This window comes from Cyrtonyx montezumae, unplaced genomic scaffold, assembly GCF_038088225.1.
Source record: "Cyrtonyx montezumae isolate F1298 unplaced genomic scaffold, pur_monq_1.0 scaffold_17, whole genome shotgun sequence".
NCBI lineage: Eukaryota > Metazoa > Chordata > Aves > Galliformes > Odontophoridae > Cyrtonyx > Cyrtonyx montezumae.
This window is the reverse complement of record NW_027071903.1, coordinates 24,457,867-24,481,655: the sequence shown is the minus strand read 5'-3', so window position 1 is coordinate 24,481,655 and position 23,789 is coordinate 24,457,867. Positions and strand designations below refer to the sequence as shown.

Here is a 23,789-nt window from a genome sequence, read left to right as displayed (position 1 = left end):
TATTTGCTGAGGTGTGTATTTTTTCAATGATTAGAGTTAATACTACAAAAGCAAAAATCCACATTTGTAATCCTTCTGCTTAGTTCTATAAATACGCAATGGGACATTCTCCATGGATATAAAAGCAAAATCTCTTTGGGGACTACTTCAAATACAGGCTCCTCGTGTCTGTAGAAGCAAGAAGAAAATGTAAATGAGCAGGAGTGGACAGTTTGCAGTAGCATTACATTATGCATGATTCCTGACTGCACAGGATTTAATTAATGACTATCAGATACATGGTTAAATTTTGTAGTGAACTGGTGCTTAGGGCAACAAATTAGTATCTGACAAATTTGTATTATTTTGTGTTTGTTCCCAAACATACACTGCTCCAATTAACTGTCTCCTTTCTTGTATTGTTGGAAACCTGTTTTGCATAAGTGGACAGTGATTCTGGGCTCTGTAACAGAAGAATAACTCTAAATTAATTCTAATAGAGTTACTTTGTGATGCAATTTAGCACAATCTGGACATCACAAATCTGTAAATTAATGATATTAATAATTAATTTTTGCAATCGTTTTCAATTACAACGGACACAAATTTGGGAAACAGATCCTTTCACTTCAAGTTCTACAGAAATGAGAGGACAGGAGAGAAAGAGTAAATTGCTAATGGGTAAAAGATAACTTCCCTCTAATACTGCATCTTAGCACCACTTACCTACATTCAACTTCAGCCATCAGCAGGAATATCTGTAAGTGGAAAAAAGGGCCTGGACCCCCTACTTTGAGATGGGTAATAGATAAGAAAAACACTTCAGGCACAGGCAAGGAGAATGGCATCTAAGGAGGTGACTGCCAGTATCTCTGTGGTTCAGAGGCTGTGTGAAACCACACGTGAAGAACTGAAAAGCACTGTTCTAAAAATGCAGATGATCTTTCTGTTGATACGTGAAACATGTTACAAGACTATGCTCTTACTGTAGTTAAGCTTCACAGGAAGATGAAGAGCCAACGAGTAACATGAGTGTGAGATCTTCCATGCTCTCTTTTTATCTATCTATCTATCTATCAATCTATCTATCTATCTATCTATCTATCTATCTATCTATCTATCTATCTATCTATCCATCCATCCATCCATCCATCCATCCATCCATCCATCCATCTATTTATTTATTAAAGTATTCAGTGTTTTCAGATGAGCCCTGATTTTTCAGGAACATGTTATTTTCTGATTATTTTTTGTTTGTTAATTTGTTTGGGTTTTTTTTGTTTTGTTGCTGTTTGTTTTGTTTTGTTTTTTTTTTCCTTTTCTTTCTTGTGTGTGCTTGCTTTTAGTGAAACTTAATACTTTGACATTATTACTATTGTAAGATCTGGGACTTTCAGAAAAGGAATACACAAGGTAGCTTAAGACTGGCCATAAACCTGTGAAAGTTAGTGAAGCTACATTACATTTATGGTAATTTCTTGTAGTATCATGGTAGCCAAGTCAGTGTTCGGAGTTTGATTTTTCATTCATGTCTCATAATAAAGCTTTACTTTAGTGCTTATACAGTGAGAACTCTCCTCAAACTTAAAATAAAAAAGCAGTTATAGAAAATGTTAAAACATAATGATTCCATTGCGGGCATCTGCTCAGTAAAGAGACTATATTTATCTCTTAAGTAAAATAAATATATCACGTCATGCAACCTCTGATTTTCTGAGTCTAAAAGTGGCAGTTTTGTTGCTGAAGTTATTTTCAGCTTCTGCATTAACACCAGCAGGAGTCTGTACGTAAAATTCAAAGTATTGGAAATATACTTATGTATTCTGAAACCTACTTCTTCCATAGTGCTGCTTATTTATGCACATTCCTACTTCTGAAAGGTAGTTCCTGTGTTATAAAGGTAAGCATACAAAGACTACTTGGAGATGATCCAGCCATCAACCAGAAATTCTAAGTGGAAATGCCCTACCTGATCCAAATTGTACTCTCAGTACTCTTCTCTCGTTTACTGGTTAATTTGTTTCTGCTCCTATATGCTTTCAGCCTCTGCACAGTCAGAGGTGAATCTAGGGACAGTCACATATATCCCTCTACATACTGAAGGATAAAAACAAATTTAGTGTTTCAGGAAACAAAACAGCCTGTTCAGGAGAGTACTAAAGGTTGCACACCAGCTTGTAAGATGAGTGAAGTGGAAAAGCCAAAAGGGCTCCTGCACAAAAAAAAGGTACAAATGTGCAGCAGGACCTTGACTGCACTTTTCAAAGACACAGTGCAAAGGCTGTAGCATTATTAACAGAGAATAAAATAGTTCTTGTAAAGTGAATCACAAAATGCTCGCTCCCTGCTCAGGGTGCTGAGTTCACACCTGTGATAACTAGGTGCACTTTTACTAAAGCCCCATGAAGCTGCTTTTGTTTACTTATTACCTGAATTTGGCCAAGTGAGTACTGTTGAAATTCTCATGGGTACATGATTAAGAACAGATACAGTGTAAAATAACTTAATTATGTTCAGAAGGAACAGAAGGAAAGCTCACCTTCACCAGAACATTACTAACCTAACTGGCCCTCTAGATTCTTTCTAATCTTTTCCTAGGTAATGTGAAATCAAGACCCAAATATAAAATAAAGCTTCAGACTTCTTAGTCCAAAAATTTGAAAAATACACAGCTGCAGCACAGCTGTATACCTCATTTCAGTGATTAGAGCCCACTGAAGCTCTTGGGCACTTCAGTCTTTGCACACTCTTTATCACAGGTAAAAGACAAATGCAGGTGAGTTTCCTGCTCCCAAGATCTGATGCATTTTACAAAAGAGAAAAGCCTTGCTCTGCTAAGAGAGCTCCACTTTACATTTCAACTTTTTTAGACCCCATCTCTCCCTTACCTCTCCCAACCCCTTCCTTGCCAGGACAGTAAGAGAAGCTGAAAAACTGTTATGTCCTTGGTCTGTGCAGCACCGTTCAGCAACAACTGAAACATTAGTGTGTTATCAACAACGTTTTTTCCCCTAAAGCAAAAACACAGCATTATGCCAGACACTATGAAAAAAAAATCAACTCCGTCCCAGGAGAAAACAGTACACAGACTTTAAGGATAAAGAACAATTTAAAATGATCTATCAGTGTGAAGAGTTAAATTCAAATTTACAAATTTGGGATCACAGCAGTATTACCATATTATATTGTTATCAAACACTTCATCTCTGTTCATCTGACACTTTCAGTTCCAACCATCACTTCAGATTCCACTTCAAGGGAATCGCCCAGTTACTCAGAGCTAAAGGAAAGTGAGAATGTGGTTTTTAGGTTTTTCTTTTAGTCCATTAAGAAAGCTATTGAGTGCAAATGAATAGGGGTTACTTTCCTCATCTTATTTTTTATTCTTACAATGATATTCACTAAAAAGCAGTTGTTCTCTTATGGCTTCATTGGGACTACAAACTCTTTTGGATGTGTATTCACTCTTTTTCCTTTACATTTCAGTATTTACAAAGCAAAGCTCTGCTGAATACTGAATGTAAAGAAAATGGATAGATGGCTCTTCCTATTGTTGTTAGTTTAGTTTTTGCTTGATCACTTTTTTGCGCTAATACCAGCTTATTCTAGCCAAATTAGTAATCCTCTTTATACATGAATCATATTCCTTAAAAAAACAACATAACAATAACATAGAAACACCAGTAATAGCTCATGTTAGCTATTCACAGAAACCAATCGTGTCTGGAAGGATTACTAATGATGTGTTTAAGATGACTTTTGAATTGGGAATTGCTCTACCTTGGTAAGGACTGTGCCCAGCAATCTAGCTATCCTTAAATTTATTAATTCACATTATAATTCCAACTAATTTACCCTGTTATCTCTTTACGGGAAATAGATGTATAATACTTAACACAGCTCATGGAGATCCAAAAAGTCAACAGTGAGAGAACATATTTTTTCTTTAATAGCAGATATGCGTATGAAAAATATGTCAATATCAAACATTAGACAAGAAAAACAACAAAGTTATATGTTCAGATCACCTAAAGATTTATACTATGCGTAATTATAGGAACAATGATGATCCACGTGAGGACATAAAATTGTGAGCAGATTAGTGTTTACTAAAATATGAAGATAAAACTTTCTTTTATTAACTTACTCTGTATATTTTCTATATATTTTTCTTCTCATTTAATCCTATTAAATTTATTCTTGACCTCTCTTGCACATACGCATCCTGCAAAGTATCTTTCACGATCATGTAACATTCATTATATGGAAGGAAGAATGACAAATGCCTTTTTTCACTTTGCAAAGTACACCAGCATATGTGCTAGGATGTTTCGCAAGTGAAGGCATTTCTTGAACTCTGTGACACATTGTGAATATTTATTCCACCATGGCTATAACAGAGTTTGCATAATAAAAGCTGTGGTAGAACCTGGGGTTAACTCACAGGTGATAGTATATGGTGACTTCTCTAAAAGATTCAGGAAGACCAACAAACATGAATACAGTGTACTAATACTAGAAACAGCTTAGCTATTTTACAGTGTCATACATAGGTAAAGATACACAGAAGAATATTTGCAAGATATAGATATTGCTGACAGATGAGTGAAACACAGTACTTCATAATGTCCAGTGCAGTACCAAGTAATAGCCTATAAAGTTAGTCTGCATTTCATTACTATGTATGTTTTATTTAATTTAAAGTTAACAAACAAACAAATAAACAAAAACAAACAAACAAAAAACCTTTGTGTCATCAAGAGAGCTGTAGCAGATACAAAACTGCTTTTAAAGATAAATAATTTGATAAAAGGAATATTACATCACATTATAATTCCTTCCACAACAACAAATCTCATAGCTCCCACTTCTTACTAGAAAACCCTTATTCCAACCAGAGTTAGTGTACACTTTGACTTCATACTAGTATGTGGTTACTTTTCTCTACTGCTGAAAATACCAAGAGAACAGCTGATAAGTTCATTGAATACTGATTTATGACAGAGCTACACTAGAAAGACAATTAATTGTGGGATATTTGGAAGACAAAAACTATTCACAACAATTTAACTCTCTCTGTGAATACAGTGGTTTTACAAATTCTTAAAACAGTGTCTATTTGTTTAAAGTACTTCTCTTACCTTTACCCTCTAAATTTGATTGGACATATTTCAGGTATATATAAATTAGAATACTTCAAGAATATGTAGTTTACAGCAATTTTTAAGTAACTATGGATTTACTACACCATTAGTAGAGGAAATCCATTTCTATGAAAGCTGTGTATTCACAGTACATTGTCAAAGTATTATATATTGCATTAATACTTCACTGTGCTTATAAACATTAATATAGGTTATTTGTTTATTACCATGTCAAGGTTATTCATCATATGCAGTGTCAGAAAACACACACTGACATCTCATATTGTCTGCTTCAAGGGCAAGAACCAATGTGACCTTTGACACCTTCTTTTAAAAAGGATGAAATCATTCCACAGGAACAATGCTATACTGCACAGCTCCCTTTAGGAATCAATCTGACATATATGGTTTCCAATTTTCCATACTGTAGTATGACTTGTTTAGCTAATTTTGGCTAATTTTCTCCTCCAAGTTTAGCTTTGTAAAACTTCAAAATGTTTTTTTTTTTTTTTAATTTGGATGTTATCTCTGCTTCCTATTTATTCACCACAAAATGAAAATTTTGAATAATCACTTAGTTCCACTACAGACCATCTTAATTCTGCTTGAGGAGGGAAATCATGCTGAGCACTGACTCCTTACATCTGGATTGTGTCTATAATCAGGAGCTATTTTAAAAATATTTGGGGCTGTCGTAGTTTTTCCTTCTATTAAGTCTATTAAAATCTCCAGGAAATCTCTCTTCATTTTTATTAGCCTTTCTTGCTTTACAGTTCTTTTACTTCACTTGTTGTCAAAAGATAAACAGAAGTGCAAATGAAATAGGAGGTACAATTACCACTGAACAATACAGTGAATATATATATTGAAATAAAAAGCACTGAAAAGGAATCTAAAAGAATGGCAGTGATAAAAATGAGAGATTATCTGTGAGCAACAGAGCTCTGCCTTCAGCTGTTTCAGTACCACCACAGAGGAAAGCAGATGCACAATTTGAAGTACAAATTAGATGCGAATCTACATGTGTTATCTCACAGGGATGACAAGGTACATGCATGATCTTGAAGTATATGTGCATTTGTACAGGTAAATATGAACTTCATCAGTCTCAGTGAGTACATTTTTGGAGAGAGAGGGATAAGATTCACGTGGATTTGTAATTATATTATCTGTGCATGATACTGATTTCACTATAAAATTCAACCAAGGAGAATGCAGCATACTTTGACCCAGCTGATAAAAGGTCAGAAAGCAATTTTGAATAATAAATGAGACCTGCTGACCTCATGACCTGAGTCTGGCAGGGTCAGCAGCAGTCCTCTCACCAGATGCTGATGGCAGATATACAGACGCAGACAGCTCAACTAATGAGCTTCCTGCATAAGGGTTTCATATCCAGTGACATTTAAGTGCTATACAGTATATAAAATAAACTTCCAAATAATCTGCATCATAAAAAAATTAAAGTGATATTTACAAAGAGCTGTAATATAGCATACTTAGTAATCTTTACTACAGCAATTATTTTACTGCCTCTCCCGGATTGCCTTTAGCCACAAAATATAATACTTTACTAATATTTCCTCTGAGCTCTATTCTCTTCACATTTATATGGTTCCCATTCAGTGGATGTACTTTAAGGAGGCATAAGTTTGATGGCACCTCATTGAATGCAAGTCAGCAAAAATTAGTTTTAAGATACATCCAGTTTTATCCCATTTAATTTTTTTATTGAGGGGGCAAAAGACAAGCCTAGAGTCTGTAAGGCCAATAATGATTTTCTCCTGATCACTTCATAAACCTTGCTGCTCAGAAAGAGTTACAAAGTAGATAGCTCATGAGGAAGATAGAACACAACACTTGAATTACCTATCTTATCCACCATTAGTTTTCACTCTAAAAAAAGGCCTAGGGTCACTACTCCATTTGAGTCTGAGCTCCATCTCCTTAGTCAGCTATGCTCCAGCTGCTTGCATGAATTTGCAATAATACTTCTATATGTTTGTGCTTGTCCTCCATTAATTAGCAACCTTATGTGAAGCTTCTAAATACCATTCTTAGAGTGCTTTTGAGATCTGACTTATAAGGAAAAATAACAGCTTGGTTATCCTAATGTCTGAGTACTTGTCTGTGAATAAAATACAGGAGCTGCAATATCTATAGGAGTTGATGTCTTTTAAAAGTTACTGTAAGTACTTTTCCAAAGAATGTTCCTTAGATACCGAAGTCTAAGAAGCTACTTTAAAATTATAAAGAAAAATAACTGTGGTCTATTCAGTTCTGTATTACTGTACATAACTGTGCTGAACTTACAGTGTTCGGTATTTAAGAACTTTGAGCCTTTAAACGTTCAACAGAGATGGAGAAAAACTGCTGCCTTGTTTAATAGGAGAAATGGAGGTTTTTTTAAAGCTCCAACCTTTCATTTTAGCTGAACGTCTACATGTTTCTTGACTTATGAGAAAGAGCAAAGAAGAGTGAGTAGTTGATGTACTTTTTCAAAACATTTGTAATTCGGTATAATTCTGTGACTTTTAAAAATATTTTTATTCCTTTAAATTAACCAGTTTTAAAAATTACATTTATACAAAAACCTGCTATTTTTCTTGCCTCTCTTTAAGCACTTCTCTATTTCAGCCATATCTTTTCAGAGACAGAGTCAACAGAAAAGAACGTGACCTCCCCAAAAGACCATACAATCAATGTACGTAATAACTTTGTAATATTTGCAGAGTTATTTACATTCTTCCTATACCCTCACAGTCTATCAGTTCTTCTGAGTGCTGCTGTGCAACTTTTGACTGAAACGCAACACCTGACATTTATAGATGAAATTTACCTCCACAGTGGTGAGTGGCATACCACAAGGGAGAGAGAATCTGCATCCGTCTGATCCAGGGGCTGCCAGGAGCCATTTAGATCTTTTTAATCAGTGCTGATTAAGGCAAGTCAGATGACTATCCTCAAATTTATCACTGCCTTTAAAGACCTTGTAGCAGTGAATAGCTAGGGTAGCTAGCACAAGGGATTGTCTTGACCACATGTTCTCCCTTTGCACTTGTAAGGACTTTGCAAGGAGAATTAAACACTGTCTCTACATAATCTATCCCAATTTTTCACTGAGCCAAGTGTGTGTCTAGAATGCAATTCTGGGACTTCAGTATTGTGTGCAGATACCAATTAAACTCATTGCTAGTGAACCCAGCTTCTAAATCTTACTGCATTCATTTAGGGAACCAATAACAGTAACCAGCTCCTGCACTTCCAGCCTGTATGCAATTGAAATAAAATATGATTATAAATATATTAGATTATAAAAGTTGCTTAAAAATATCTTCCTGTATTTTGCTTCATGTATTTAAGACAGCACAGACTACACAAGAAAAAAATCTTACTACATCCAGGGCATCAGGAAAAGTACTTAAGCTTTCTTGATTTCTTTTCAGCCACTAAATGGTATGTGTAAGAAGTCCAATGGATTTCCTTAAAATATTACATTCACTCTGTTCAGAATTGGCATGAGTTCTATAGTGGACAACCACTGCCAAACCAAATTTAACCACTTCTCTGCTGTTTCCACCTCCTTCTGATGAGCGCCTTGCTGTTCCAACACCATACCTCTTTTTAAAAAAAGAACATCTCTGAGATCTTTAGGAAATGTCATAAAAGGACAAACAAACAAAAAACCCTATATCCAGACTGCTCTATTTTGTAGTCATGGGAGTGCAAGTCATTTAGAAAGCCAGTGAAGAATTGTTTTAAAATCTTCGTACTCAATTCCTCTGGATGAGCCCCTAGTATCTATGAGCACCTGCAGAAACTTCTGCCCAACAAAGCAAATCTTCCATTCCATACATCAGATTGTATATGCTAATTGTTCACTGGAAAAACAATGGGAGGCAGAACAGTGCAGTCTGGAATTACATTCACAGACTTGAGATGCATCTCTTAACCAACATCTCAAAATGCTTTTTATTTTCAAGAGAGAGGAAGAGCTCCACAGATCTGGCAAATGGTATCACCTGTAAACAGAAATTCTATTTTGCTTTGCACAGCAGGCTTCTCCCATGTATGCTATTTGTGAGCCAGGAGCAAAAAATACATACTAAAGAGTAGATCTCACTATGGGAAGAAGTTAAAAAGGTTACCATATTCAACTGGTAGCGTAATAACAGCAAATAGGCAAATATTTCTCAAAGAAAATCCTCCCAGACAGGTTCTTCACACTGAATTTGTTAAGCAAATCTCCTGGCTGTGCTCTAATGTACCCCCTGCCCTTGTGCAATTGTGATAACAGCTAACACAAGGTAAGCTGCAATTTTCCTTCCCTTGCCCTCCTTCTCATGCAGCACAATAATGCCATTCCACACAGAATTTTATTTTTGATTCTGCACATCTATGTGGTGACAAAGAGAATGAGAACTGTCTTCATATTTGTATTTACTTCACAGACCCAAAGGATGCAGTTCTAGTGTTACCTCTGTGCTCTAAATGAGGAAAGTGTAAATTAGTACAGTCCAATAAAAATCAACATGCTTTCCAGACTGTACAATATTTATACTTCCTAACCTGGAATAATGTATTCCCAAGAGCAATTAACACACTTTATCTTTTCTTTTTCTACTAAAACTGCTATAGAGAAAAGAAGAAAATTAATATTTAATTTGCATACATTTGATCTAATCTTGATCCAAATTGTAATCCTAGTTGTAAATCTTGAGTACAATTATGCTTGATAGGAGCTACAATTGAATGTTCCAGAAAAGATTTTGCTTTCTATGGCTTTTATTTTCTATTAAAATGTATTTTCGCAAACCATTGTTTCCATGAGAAGATTATGAATAACTTTGATGCTGACTGCATGCTACAGTTTTGTAATTTGAGCAAACTAAGTAGAACTCCCACCTTTTCATAGTAATTAAACATACTGAAATCTAGTTATATTTCAAAGGAACAGTTTCTCTTAATTAGCAGCAACACATTTTATATGTTTTTGTTTGTCAAAAACCAACATACTTTCTCAGTTTTGGGTGTTTTGTTTTGTTATGCTTTAAGATTTAAAGGCCAAAAGATAAAATGCTAAAATTGCATGAGCAACACAAATACTTATAATGTTTATGTCTAAACATGAAAATTCTTCTGCCTCCCGATATTTTACGTAATTGTCCTCATATCCATTTTTTAACCTTTACCAACCTTGAAGTCCCTTTTATATTGTATCAGAAGTGCAGCTCATTTGCAGACAGCTGCAACATGAGTTTCCTTACCCTGCCCTGCCATTGACCTACAACCTGATTTGAAAGAACCACCTTCTTTCAGAGTGAGAAGTTATTCATTTGCCATAATAGCTCTATTTTGGGCCTTCTCAGCAAAAACAGGCAATTGTGCCCAAATAGCATGGAGTTTTGTGATATCAGCCCCGTTTTATATATGGTGACAAAAATGCAAGGATATTTCATTTACAACTAGATCACAATCAGAAACAAGAAAATTTATAATTAGAAATAGGCTTGAAGTGTAATTTGTAAAAAAAAAAAAAAGTGTTAGAAATTGATATTTCTCATTCATATGAATTTGTTTAAATTTTATTCTTTACATTATGGACATTAATCATTGAAAAAAATCTAGTTTTTCTAGCAGTACACTGTTTGAAAAATAACTTTCAAATGTTACCATTCCTAGAGAATAAATAAAAACATGAGATAATCAGGGACTATTGGACAACAGAAACAAAATGTTTTTGATGAAAACAATTAGTCACGAGCATTACAAGTTGAAATTCAGTTCAGTGTTAAAGAGACAGTTTAGAAGCACATGGTTCATTTATCACAGCTCCACAGACAAGTTATTGAGCTGTCTGTGAAAAACAGAGCCAAACAGGAAAGCTTTCAGCAGAAAGCAGTGGTTGAGGTCCTTGATTGATAGAGTTAGATGATGCAAAGCTGTCTGATGGCCTTTCTGCAAAATAAAGTGAAGGAACTCAAGGTCTTTCATGACGATCTCTGACCACAGATGAACAGCTACTTTATTACAGCACAGATTGAGGTTGCACCTTAGTCCATATTCTGCCACTTTTGGATGCACACGGGTAACTTTACCAACAATCCACTGTGTTTAACATGTCTGCCATCTTTAAATGGTTTTAAAAGGGACAGTAGATCTCAGTAGTTAAAAGCTTTGCCTCCTGTCTGTTTAACTGCAGTGACTGAAGATAATATAATCATTTCTGTCACAGACTTCTTACTGCAGGGACAGGGCTGATTGTTCAAGAACAAGTGTCTCATTTAAAAGTAGTAGAAAAAACACCATTGTGCATCAAAGGCAGTAACTACCTGCTGTGCTCTTCCAAAATATAATCTGTCCCCAATTTTTTCAAGTGTAGATCCATTTTCCATTGACATGATGTTACTGATGGCTCCCACAGAATATATATATTCACATATATTTTTAAAGCAAAAATGGAACACTCACCTCTGTGCTTGAGTTATATAGAAAAAAAACCCATCAAAACAGAAGAGTAAACTCCGCATTTGTTGCTCATGTAAAACATTACAGCCAGTCATCCAAATGTTCATGATCTTGAGGTCCTAATACACTCAGCATTGTGGTAACTTCTCTTTATTGTGATGTTTTTGCTGCTTAGATTTTTAAAGGTATTTAGATCTCTGCCATACATCATATTTGAGACTGTGCTATTCTTTTACTTTGAATTCAAACTCAATTTAGGCCAAATTCTACAACCCAATCAATTCCACACTGCATTCATTCCACTCCACTATTCCTGCAGCCAGTTCTAAGTTTCCTAGTCTCAGAAATGAATGGGCTCCATTGAAAACTAATGTGTGTACTTGAGCCTCATATAATTGTCCAATATTAACACACATATAGGAGACTAATGAAAACTATCTTTACTGCTTAAACGCCTAAACCCTATTTACTGGTATTTAGGACCATTCTCTTATCTTCTTTTGCTTTGGATACCTGTCAGATGCCGTTTTTACTAACTTGTAAGAGCAACATTCAGACGAAGATGACCAGCCCTTCATCATGGTTATCCAACTCTGAAGAGTCACAAAAAAGAAAAAAAAAGATGGGAATACTATGCCAGTTTCACTTTGACAGACACTTCTGTTTTTAGAATAGCAAAGATTTTCCATAAATAATTTTTCAGAGTGTATGAACGTGATTATCCCCTATTTTATTCAAAGTACATATTTGTACTTTGCACAGCAGAACTTTGTCTCTCAATTACTCTCCTTTGAAGAAAATTGTGTATTCAGACATTTAAGGATTTTTCTTAATTGTCTCTCTCTCATTGGCAAGGACAAAGTAGTGCAACTGATATCTAGAAGGCCTTCATTTATTCTTGCATTCATTCATATACTCTAATTTGTATTATTCTGTCACCCCTCGTACTTCAGTGAAGTGCAAGAGCTTAAGATCGGAACAATTTATGGTAATGCCCAAAATAATAATTACTCCTCAGGAGAAGTTTCAGCAGAAAACCAAAGTGTCAGTGGCTGCAAAAAGCATAATTCCAATATGGAAAGGTTGTATATTCAGACCATTCAGCTTTCTAACAGTTTCTGCTCACAGGTGGGGTAGGAGTTTTACTGATGGAGCCACCTCTGCTCAATACGTTCCTTCACCACCTCTCTATGTCTTGGTTTTAAAGTTTGTGATAATCACTGCTCCCATGACTGTCTTCCTCAGAATAGTTTCTTCATTCCATTACCTTAGTTAAATATTTACTTCAGAGGCTGCTGCCAGAATTATCTCCTGTTACGGAATTCAGAGTCTCAGCTACGAGGAGGAAGCCTGTTTTGAAATCTTGACTTGGGAGGGGCTGGTTTCAAAATGTTTTTAAAATGGTTTTACTATTTTTTTTCACTAATTACTCACCCCAAATATGTAAATGTATTTATTTTGATGTAAAGCCACAGTCACCTGAAATAAGTTTAAATAACTAGTAAACTACTGTCTGATGAAAAAAGGCCAAGAAGTTGAGAGTAGAATACTTGCCAGGATTTAGCATTCAAAATAAAAAATATCTATTACGGAAGGAAAATATTTTATAATTCTGTGAGCTGTTCAATCAACAAAGCATGCAGTAGCTGTGGTTTTTAATTAGAAAATACATAGACAAGGATGTTCATTAATAACAACATTACTATATTTTTAATGTAATGATGAGCATTTTAGTTTGAATTCACAAGCTCCTTTTTCATGGTTGCTATGGATGTAAAGACTGATATGCTCAGCTTTTAACTCAGTTACTTTAAAAGAATAAATACCTAATTATACAATAACATATGCCAATAGTTGATTCAAACTATGTTTTAAACACTTCAACTTGATTTTATTTGATACTGGAAGAATGAAAATAATACTGATTACTATTAATAGAGACAGGCATTGGGAAAAAAGATTCCTATCTTAAAACTTCAAATTGAATAATGCGTATCTACCTACAAAATTCAAAACAAACTTCTGAAGTATTTTCAATTATTTCAAAGTAGCATTTCTCTCTAATGAATACTGGGAGAACTGTTTTCATACCCAAAAATTGATCTATGAGATTGCATGGTTGCATTTCTGTTGCATAAGGTCAGTCTTGCAATGAAAATCCTTTAAATATAAAACAGCATGTCTGCCTCATATAAGTGTTTTAAAAATGTGCACTGGCTTTTTCATTTTATTAAGATTTCTTGGTTGAATCCAGCTGTTAAATGGTTGTTCTAGTAACTGGTCTGTCATCTGGAAATGTTCTTAGATTGTTTTTCTGACACAATGTCCCTGAAAAAAAGTTGGTCAGTGTGACATAAAGAGCACAGGTTTGCCTATCACACTGATTACTTGATGTAATAGTAAGCAAGCTTAAGTGAACTGTGTGTCTTCAATCTTTCCAATCACTTAGGGATGGGCACCAGAGGATACCATCCATCATCCATGGCCTGAAACATATGGTGCATCAGCAATCTTAGGCTGACCTAAATGATAGCAAAAGCTGCTACACTGTTCACAATAAGAAATTGTTGTTCACTGAATTACAGGTTTGTGATTAGATTGCTAACATGGCCAACTTGATGTATAAGTGAAGTGTCCAGGAAAGATATTCCCTAGGATCCTTTGAAGATTAATTTATACCCTTGAAATGTGCACCAATCACAAAATGAAAAAATATGTCAAGATATTTTTCTTGTGAACAAAAAAAAGCACTGCAGTGGTTATGGCTATTAATTTATTTTTTGGCAGTTTTAGCCAACGGAATGCAGTAAACAAGGTCTTAAAGGTTTTTGTTTTGTTGCAAGACATTTACTGCTTGATTCCTAAAAACACAGGGCACTACAAATTTATTTTTTCAAGAAGAGACAGCCCCCTCCTTAAAAAGACTGATATATACTTGTAAATATCACACAGCTAGGCAAAATACTGGAAATACTTCATTTTGTTTTATTACATTCTCAACTATTGTTTATATTAAGCATCTATTTCTAGGATGGTGCACAAAACAGAAAACATACTGTAACGTATCTGACTGTTGATTCCAAAATTATCAATCTTACTTCTCCATAAAGTAGATTATGCTCATATTGTTATTATTCATCAATTTCAAAAAAATGCATTTACAGCACACAATTAAGGTTCAAGCTGTAGTACCAACTTTTGAGGTCAAATGGATGAGTGGTGAGAGGAGGGAGGTTATTATTCCACATCAGCTACCTCTCTTAAATCCACTCCCTGTGACTGCAGTGAATTTGACCACAAATGGTGAAATACATGTTTTAAGAGCCACAGTCATAGAGCGAAGATTTTAGAGCATTGCCTGAGAACTGTATAAGAGCATAGCTGAAAAACAACACACATCAATGCTGATCAATCAAGACCTTGTATGAAAAACAGCTTACCCCAGGCTAACTTCAGAGAGAAATTATGCCCTTCTAAACATGAAGCACTGAAGAAATTGTTTAGCAAATACAACTATTATGTACAATTATAACATGAAGACATTGGGAAAAGTGGTTCTCTTTGCTCTACTTTTCTATCAGTGTGATGCTTTACTATCCCAGTATATGTGAGGAAGATTTCTTGGTAGTGTTGTTAGATTAGACCACCTACTGATGCTTCGGCTTTTTCTTCTTGTGTTTTCCCCTGACATAAAAGTCCTTAACCCCATATGAGTCCAGTTTTAAAACATTCCTAACCATGTAGATAAATCATTACATTTCATTCTACAATAGAAAGCACAGCTTTGCAATTGTGATCATCTAATAATCCTCAGTGTGGCCAGTAGTACAATTTATATAACATACGACATATCATGGCTTAACATGGTAACAATGGTCACTGGAGAAACTGACTACTTTTGAACCTTCCAAGAGTTGCTAATTAATTAACTAATTAGTTCATGTGTCTGAAAGATAGCCTTAATTACTAACTTGATGGGGGCATACCCATTTGAAAGATCTCCCTTATTTTATACAAAAATGTTATTTTTTCCTGAAAACGAAGATTAAAACCAGTGCCCACTTAAGTCATATATATACGTATTGGTTTTGCTGAAGGAAAAAGGAAATTGTAAGCCTATCCTGGTGTAATAGTGGTGGTATATACATTCTATTCTTCAACTATTAATTAGTCTAAGGAAAACTTCTCTCAAATTCAGGTTCCTTCACCCTCCTCACTAGGCTATCTGAGCGTCTTCTGGTAGTGCAGCAGGTGATGCACATAACATCCATCATAGGAGAACAATGCAGGCATTTGGTCCTTTGAGAATAAGTTATAGGTATTTCAAGTGTGATAGAAGTTGAATTTTTCAAGAGTAGGAAAAAAAATATTCCATAGTTAGAGTTGATACAAAATCCTTAGATTGATACAGAAAATTTTCTGTACTCATTGTCATTAGAATTGACTATTTTTGTACAATACAACACAAGAAGTGAATTTAAAATAGGTTACTGAAGCAAGATACTTGGTGGGTCTAACTTTATGACTCAAAATAAAGCTTCTGCTGAAACACCTGATGTGGAACAGCAATGTGAAGAAAAATCTTTGAACAATGTAATAATTAATTTCCTGAATTTGGAAATCTTTTAAAGCTATTTAGATCTACACACTACCTAATTATGCAATACTATTCCTGTTATTATTTTTTATCTGCTTTGAAATAATGAAATCATCAGTACCTAAGCACAGAGCTGAAGAAAGCTTTCTATGAGGAAACAAGCTTATTCAAGTTTGATAGTAAATTAAAAAAAAAAAAATTAAATCCAGGATAAGTCTGAAAATAATATAGATTAACAGATTTTATACTTTAGAGGCCTTTCACATGACTGAGTATAAGGCCACTGAAGCTACACTTATATTTTCCCAGTTTCATTCGACTTTTACAAGCAATATGGTAAAAATCACCTGGAGAAATGCAATGATGTAAGAATGTAGTGTGCTACAAGTTTTTTGAACATTTTCAAGTCTGCAGTAATCACACTGCTGCTCTACCCCAGAATACACATTTTCAAAATTACAGAAATATCCTGTACTGTTTTCTGCTAAAGAATCATAGGAACATGTGATGAATTTGAATGCTTGAAGGTGATGTTAGGCAGCAACTTTTTTTTTAATTTAGTATAACAAAACCACGAATACAAAGAATGGTACAGACTGAGGTTACACCTTAATCCATATTCTGCCATGTTTGGATGTGCATGGAAAACTTCACCAACGATCTATTATGCTTAAATGGTCTGCCATCTTCACAGGATTTCCAAGGGGACAGCAGAAACTAGTAATTCAAAGTTTTGCATGTGCTTTAAGCAATTTCTCTTTATTTTCCCTGCAAGGACTATATTTAAACAATTGCTACTGCTAAAACATTTAACTTGCCTTATTGCCAGGTAATTATGGTACTACTATTCAGTTCAACATTTGAGTTGAACTAATTTTATAATCACTTTCATTTAAGTTTAGTCAGTCTGAAAGTCAAGGGCAGAAACGTTTCAAACAGTCCGAGGCTACATTCAGGAGATATTTCTGTATACTCAAAACAATTCAAAATGTATGATTCAGATTGAGAAGTTGCATTCAGATTCTTCATATTTAACAAATAAAAAGAAAAAATAAAATAGTTGCTACTCCAATAACAAGACTAAACAAAGCATGAAATAAACCATTAACTGCACATGGCACATTGATCTGCCTTCCCAACTGTCCAGAACAATAGAAGACATAGCTACCTAAAATCAAAACCAATTAACACATTTTATTCCTTATAATAAGCAACAGCCAGGAATGACAGCCTGCACAAACTTCTGGCAACCTCTTTCAAACCTTGTTCAAGCGGGGCACATAATATGAAGAAAACTCTTCAAATCTAGGGAATATCCCTCTTTACCTATCTTTTCCTCTACTCCGTTCTCAGACAGACATCCAGCTCTCTAGGCTTATTTGACTCAGGGCTCTGCATACTCAGTCATAGGAAAAAAAATAAAAAAAAGGACCCAAACTAAACAGTAAGGATGATCAAACGTGAGAAACCTGAAAACACTTTGACTAAGAAAAATAATCTGTGCAAGGACACATTCAGAACAAGAAAGTGAGGTGTGACAAGGAGTGGATCTTCAATACAGCAGCAGAAGACAGCAATGACTAGGCTTATTAAAAAACAGCTAGGGTACTGCTTTACACATTGAATACTTGCTGTTAATTTATTTTGAAGCCTCAACTCGGAACCAACTTTCAAGTTTTTAAGTCCTGTACTGTATTTAACCTTTGCAAAATGAACTTTACAATAAATTTCAGCAGTAGAGAGACTAAAAATGAACTAGTGATAACCTTGTTTATCAAAAAAGTGTTAATGCTTAAAGCTCAAAATAGAAAGTTGTTAGAACACTTTCCTGTTCAGTGTGTAAACAGTGAAAAAATCACTTAAAAACTATACTGTACATTTGAATTTAGAATATGCATCATCCTTAATCCTGCTTAGACCAGTGTCCTAGAGCAATCCTATCCTTCCTAATGTTTTGGAGGAGTCTGAGATGGCGCCTGTACAATTTGATTTTGTGTAAAAATACGCACTAAATCTGATTTCTCCTACATTAAGGAGTTCTCTAGTAAAATATATGATGCATGGAATGAAATAAGCTGTAGTTCTAGAATGAGTCTTTAAGCATACTTCCTTTAATACTTGACCACTAATATTAAAGACTACTGGATCAAAATACAGTTTTAATTAGATATATAGGAGATGATACAGTGGTATAGATAAACCACAGGTTAGATGCTAAAATATAACATTGATTTGTATTCTTTTACTGGAAATAATTGTAACATGAACCTAGGATATAATACACTCATTTTTAATGCATATTCAGTACAGAAGAAAGCTACTGCTGTTACCATTTTGTACTCAAAGTCTATTCATCAAAGAAATGTTAGATTAATTTGTTTGCTCTTTCAAAATCTAAGATGAGATTATAAATAAATCTCATTCCAATTAAGTGCTGAAAGGTTGACTACACAGTCATTTCTTACATTGCTTATTGCTGATGTGCATGCACACCACATTGGTCAGAGAATTTTTAATGACTTGAAGTAATTCTAATAGTTTAATGGGCTTTCTTTAAACACACGAACTTATTCAATGCAAAAAAGTATAAAACTTCTCTTTTGCCTACTAGGTAAGATGTTTGTGTTAATAAGAATAGAAGGGACAGAGAATAGAAATTCAATTTTATAAATAACTTTTATCATTCTTATTTCAGTGTGAAAATATGCTTGTTTTCAACAAATAAAACCTGAGGAAAATACATTTTGTGAGTCTATATTTTTATCTAAGTGAATAAAACATTATTCATTAAAATATCTGATTTTTCAAATCTCTGGAAATTACGAATTTTCTCTACAAAAATAAATAAATAATAATAATTATTATGTATATATACACACACTTAAGAAGATGTTGAAGCATTTCAAACTTCTTCCCTCACACTGCTCACAAAATTGATAGCCTAGAGCACCTAATTTTCTTTAAGGTGCAATTTAAGACAAATTATTTTCATGATATTTGTTTCATTTCAATTCAATCAAATTTTTGAGTTTTTGTGAAACTTCAAACATATGTCTATCATTGTCTATCTAGATTGATTTTAGAACCTCCATCATATAGTCCCTCTTCTGTATCAATAACCTCCAAATAATTTTGCATACTCAAAAAAAAAATCTGTAAACAATTTGCTTAAATCATTTCTATGTGTTATTTTCCTCTCTAGCAATACTGTTAGACTTATTAACCTTTTTCTTTGAAATGTTTCTAACTTCAGTACGTCCTTTGCTCTTTTATCTCTATTACCATCACTCTGGGTGGGGGTGAGGGGTGATCTCCTCAGATTTTTCTAGACAGTGAACTCTAAAGACACAATCTCAATAACTTTGATAAATTGAAATAGTTTGAGAAATAAGCAGGAAGTGCTATTGGTTCCTCTTCAGCAATAAAAAGCTTTAAAGTAGTCTGCATGAAGTAAATCATCTTAGTACCCTTTAAAAATTTGCATATCAGAAAATATGATAAGATTTGTGAGTTTCACAAGTAGGTTATAAAAGATTGCACAGATCTTTCACTTGCTTTCCTTTAGGAAATCTGTCATAATGAATCATGCTTTTAATTTTCTCCGGCTATTTTCCAGATAACTTGCATTGGTACTCTTTGCTTCGTATTATTTGAATGTACATTTACAAAAAAAAAAAAAAAAAAGTTTGCTTTACTTCAAAACTCATGCTGTTAGATTCTTAACTATTTTCACACAATCTTTTCCTTCAATTTGGAAGAAAAGATGGTTATCAGTCCTAGTCAGTATGGATTCATCAAGAGGAAATCATGCTTAATCATGCTTGACCAACCTTGTAGCCTACTACAACTTCAAGACTTGCTAGGTAGATGAGGGGAGAGCATTGGATACTTTCTGTATTTACTTCAGCAAGTTTTTTGTTACTGTCTCTAGTGACATTCCTGAAGGTAAGCTCAGGAAGTGTGACATAGATGAGTGGACAGTGAGGCAGACAGAGAACTGGCTGACTGGCAGAGCTCAGAGGATTGAGGTCAGCAGTGCATTCCAGTTGGAGGCCCATAACTGGTAGTGTTCCTCAGGAGGTGAGGCCACATCTGTGTCCAGCCCTTGGCTCCTCAATACAGAAAAGACAGGGAATTTCTACAGAGTCCAGTGGAGGACTACAAAGATCAAATAAGGGTCTGGAGCAACTCCTTTATGAGGAAAGACTGAAAGACCCAGGACTACTATTTATCTCAGAGAATAAAAGACTTAAAAGGGAACTTATTAAAGCTTACAAATTGCTGAAGACTGGGTATTGAGCAGGGCCAGGCTCTTTTCAGTAGTGCCCAGAGACTCTACTAGGAGCAATGTGTACACACTGAAGCACAGGAAGTTCCATAGGAAAATGAGAAAAAAAATATCTTTATTCTGTGAGCTACATAGCACAGGAATAGGCCATCCTTTCCAACCACTATGATTCTGTGACTGCTAATTTCTTTCAAGGCAAAATCATGCACTGACACCTCATCTACCAACTAATCCCAATGACCTTCATCATACCAGAAATGAGACCAGATTTCCTGGATTTGATTTCCACAGGAAGACTGATCAACTGTTGTACATACTCACACTATCATGTTTCTATTAAAATATTTTTTCATATTTTATCTATACTTCAATGATAACTTCAGTTTCTGTCTGCCCATTATCCTTACCACTTTAGCTGTTTTTCTCCTTATATTATTATTATTATTTTTTTCTGGAGATTTGTAGTTCTACAACATTCTAACTGGGCAACTTTTTCCAGAGTTTGCTTGGTTAATTGATTAATGTTGGATATGGAACTCAACAACAGAAACTGTTTTAAAGACAGAATATTAGATATGTCAAGAGTTCAAATCAAAATATACTTAAAACCCTGAATAATCATTAGCTCTTAAACTAAGGAATTTTAGGCATTAACTAGAATTTATTACAAACTGAACTTAGCAGAGTAATTTTTAACAAATATAAGAGGCAGTTAAAATAATATCCTGCATTTAGGAATAAAGCATTCATCTTGCACTTGTCTTTAATTTCTCCAGCTTTTAGCATTTCTGATACACGTTAGTATCATGTGCTTCAAATCCTCAATTTAAGATATGATCATGAATACCAAAACACATTAATACAATTTTCCCAAAATATAATTGAACCCACATTCATGTACTTCTTCACATTTAACAAAATCTGAGGCACAACATAAGAAAATCTTGTGTGCTCTACAGATCATATCTCTGACATTAACAAAGAAATTACAACTGTTTGCATTTAATATTTCCATTAACAAAATAGGAGAACATACTAGGACACAGTTAATACCTTGTGAGCAATAACCTGCAACAACTTTAAAGACAGGAATGCCAAATTGTGAAAAGTTTTACTCAGCATCTTAAGTAAAAAATCAATTTACTTCAGTAGGAATGTGATGAGTAAATCAACATTAAACTTCTTGGGACAAAATTTATTAGTTCCAATTAACAAAAAAATCCACGCAGTACAATGATTGTGATCAGCAAGATTCAGGTACTTTTACTCAAGGGTCAAAACACATGTTCCTTGTCTTGAATTATGACTTGAACTTGAAACAATATTTAAACTTTATCTTCATGTCACACAAGATGACTACTACTGTGCAACCCATCACTACAGATTTAGTAAGATATAAAATGACCTATGTATCAAATGAATGAGTAAAACCAGACATAATTATATGTCTCAGTAATTACACTGACTGGACTCAGTCCTGAGTGGCTTTTAAACAATTTCTACATATGATTACATCCCAAAAACAGTTTTACTCTAACATATGAAAAATCCCCAAAGATTCTGTTAAATTCTTAATAAAAACTGCAAGTTTTGTAGTGTCTATTAGAAAACCATGCAAACTATAAAGATTACTCGTGTTGCTCATGTACAGTGATGAATACTGTGGGATCCTTTTAGTTACAAGGTGTCTTCTCCCAGACTGTACAGTAGCAAAATGATTCATAACAATCTCAAGTGTAAACAAAGTAAGAGTAAGTTCATACATAGAAGTTACTCAGTATTTGGAGTTTGTTATATTCAGAGTCAAAATTTTATAGAGACCATACTGTTTTCAGCCTAAAACTAGTATCATTTTTAATATCAACAAACATATAACGAAGACACAAACACATTCAATGAGATTATAAATTAGTTTCCCAAGAGAAGGTTCACTACTATTAAGATAGAATCCAAAATACAAGCCATTTAATTTTAAGACTCAGCTAATGGATTGAGAAAAAGAAAAAGGTATAATTTCATAATATAAAATCATGTTTAATCTTTTTTTACTATAAACATTAGCGCCATTGTAAAGTTGCAGAGGGTAAGCTTCTTGTAAAATGAAATGACCTAATTGTAAAAGGCATTTGATATCTCCTGGAAGAGAGATTATTTCTAAAATTAAAAAAAAATTCTCTACTAGATTTCAAAGTTATAAAGTCAAGCAATTAATTTTAGTGCTTAGACTGATGTCATGGAACAGATAAATTTATTAAAATGTTAAGGATGATTTACTGGTCCTATTTCAAGCACGCTGCTTCCTATAATTTCAAATGTGTTTACAATACCAGAAGTATTATATTTCTAAGAAAAAAGTATAAGTATAGAAACTTTACCTGTTCTTTACTGTCGAGAGACTGTGAGAGAGCATAGAAGTCCTTTAACTCCCTGACAATCATTTGAAAAAAAACTTGAACCTGATAGGGTCAGAAGTAGGCCAGTTAACTTGTCTTGCACAGTAATTAATATGAACTCATTCTGTTAACTTCTGAGTGCTATAGGTTGTTCTGATAAAGGGATATACCAATAAATTTTGCACTTACATGATGAAGTGATAACATACTGCATATTCACCTGATCAGCTTTCTCAGTCTTTGGCCATATCTGCAACTTACCGTTTCCATTCTCTACTACAGTCAATGGCTCCCTGCAGACTACTGTCATTCTCAAGGTTGTCATAGTCCTTTGAACTTCTGCCAACAGCACTGCTTGCATTGCCTCAATAATCTGTCATAAATGCAAATTATTATTGGATGATTGGTAATTCAGTAATTTATCTAAGTAATTCACAATTTTAAACAAATACTAGACAATGTTAAGATGGTTCCAGCAGATGCTTATTAGAAAGGCAACTTTTACCAATATAGCTGACACTGATAATCATAGAGCTCTATATACATAATCAAGTGTTAACTGGATAGCAGTAAAACAATGGATGTTATGAATTGTGACTGCTCTTCACAAATGAAATGTTCATTTTCCTTACTCTCAAAACTAGAATCAATAGTCTACTACCTCTTCAATACAAAGGGGCCATTGCAATACATGCTAGTGAGGCACAGATTGTGATATCATCTAATAGAAAAACAAAATCATTCGCTACTGTTTGCAACAGCGATTTATGGACTGAATAAGAATCTCCTATTCTGATGTTTTTAGAAGTGTGTCTAGTCTCACTCTGAAAACTTTCATTAATGCTTTGCTAAAACATGTAATATCTCCTATTCTTCCAGCTCAACCACGTTAATACAAGTTTTTTGCCTAATACAAGAGT

The 23,789-nt window shown here is 34.2% G+C and overlaps 1 protein-coding gene across 1 annotated transcript in view; it reads right to left on the bottom strand.

Moving 5' to 3' along the window:
• Positions 1-23,789, bottom strand: part of WDR72 (WD repeat domain 72) — a 94,492-nt gene that overhangs the window by 15,191 nt on the left and 55,512 nt on the right. Inside the window, exon 17 of the mRNA XM_065734307.1 lies at positions 23,131-23,242. Within this exon, the coding sequence (XP_065590379.1) occupies positions 23,131-23,242 (112 nt within the window). The remainder of the gene's footprint in view (positions 1-23,130; positions 23,243-23,789) is intronic.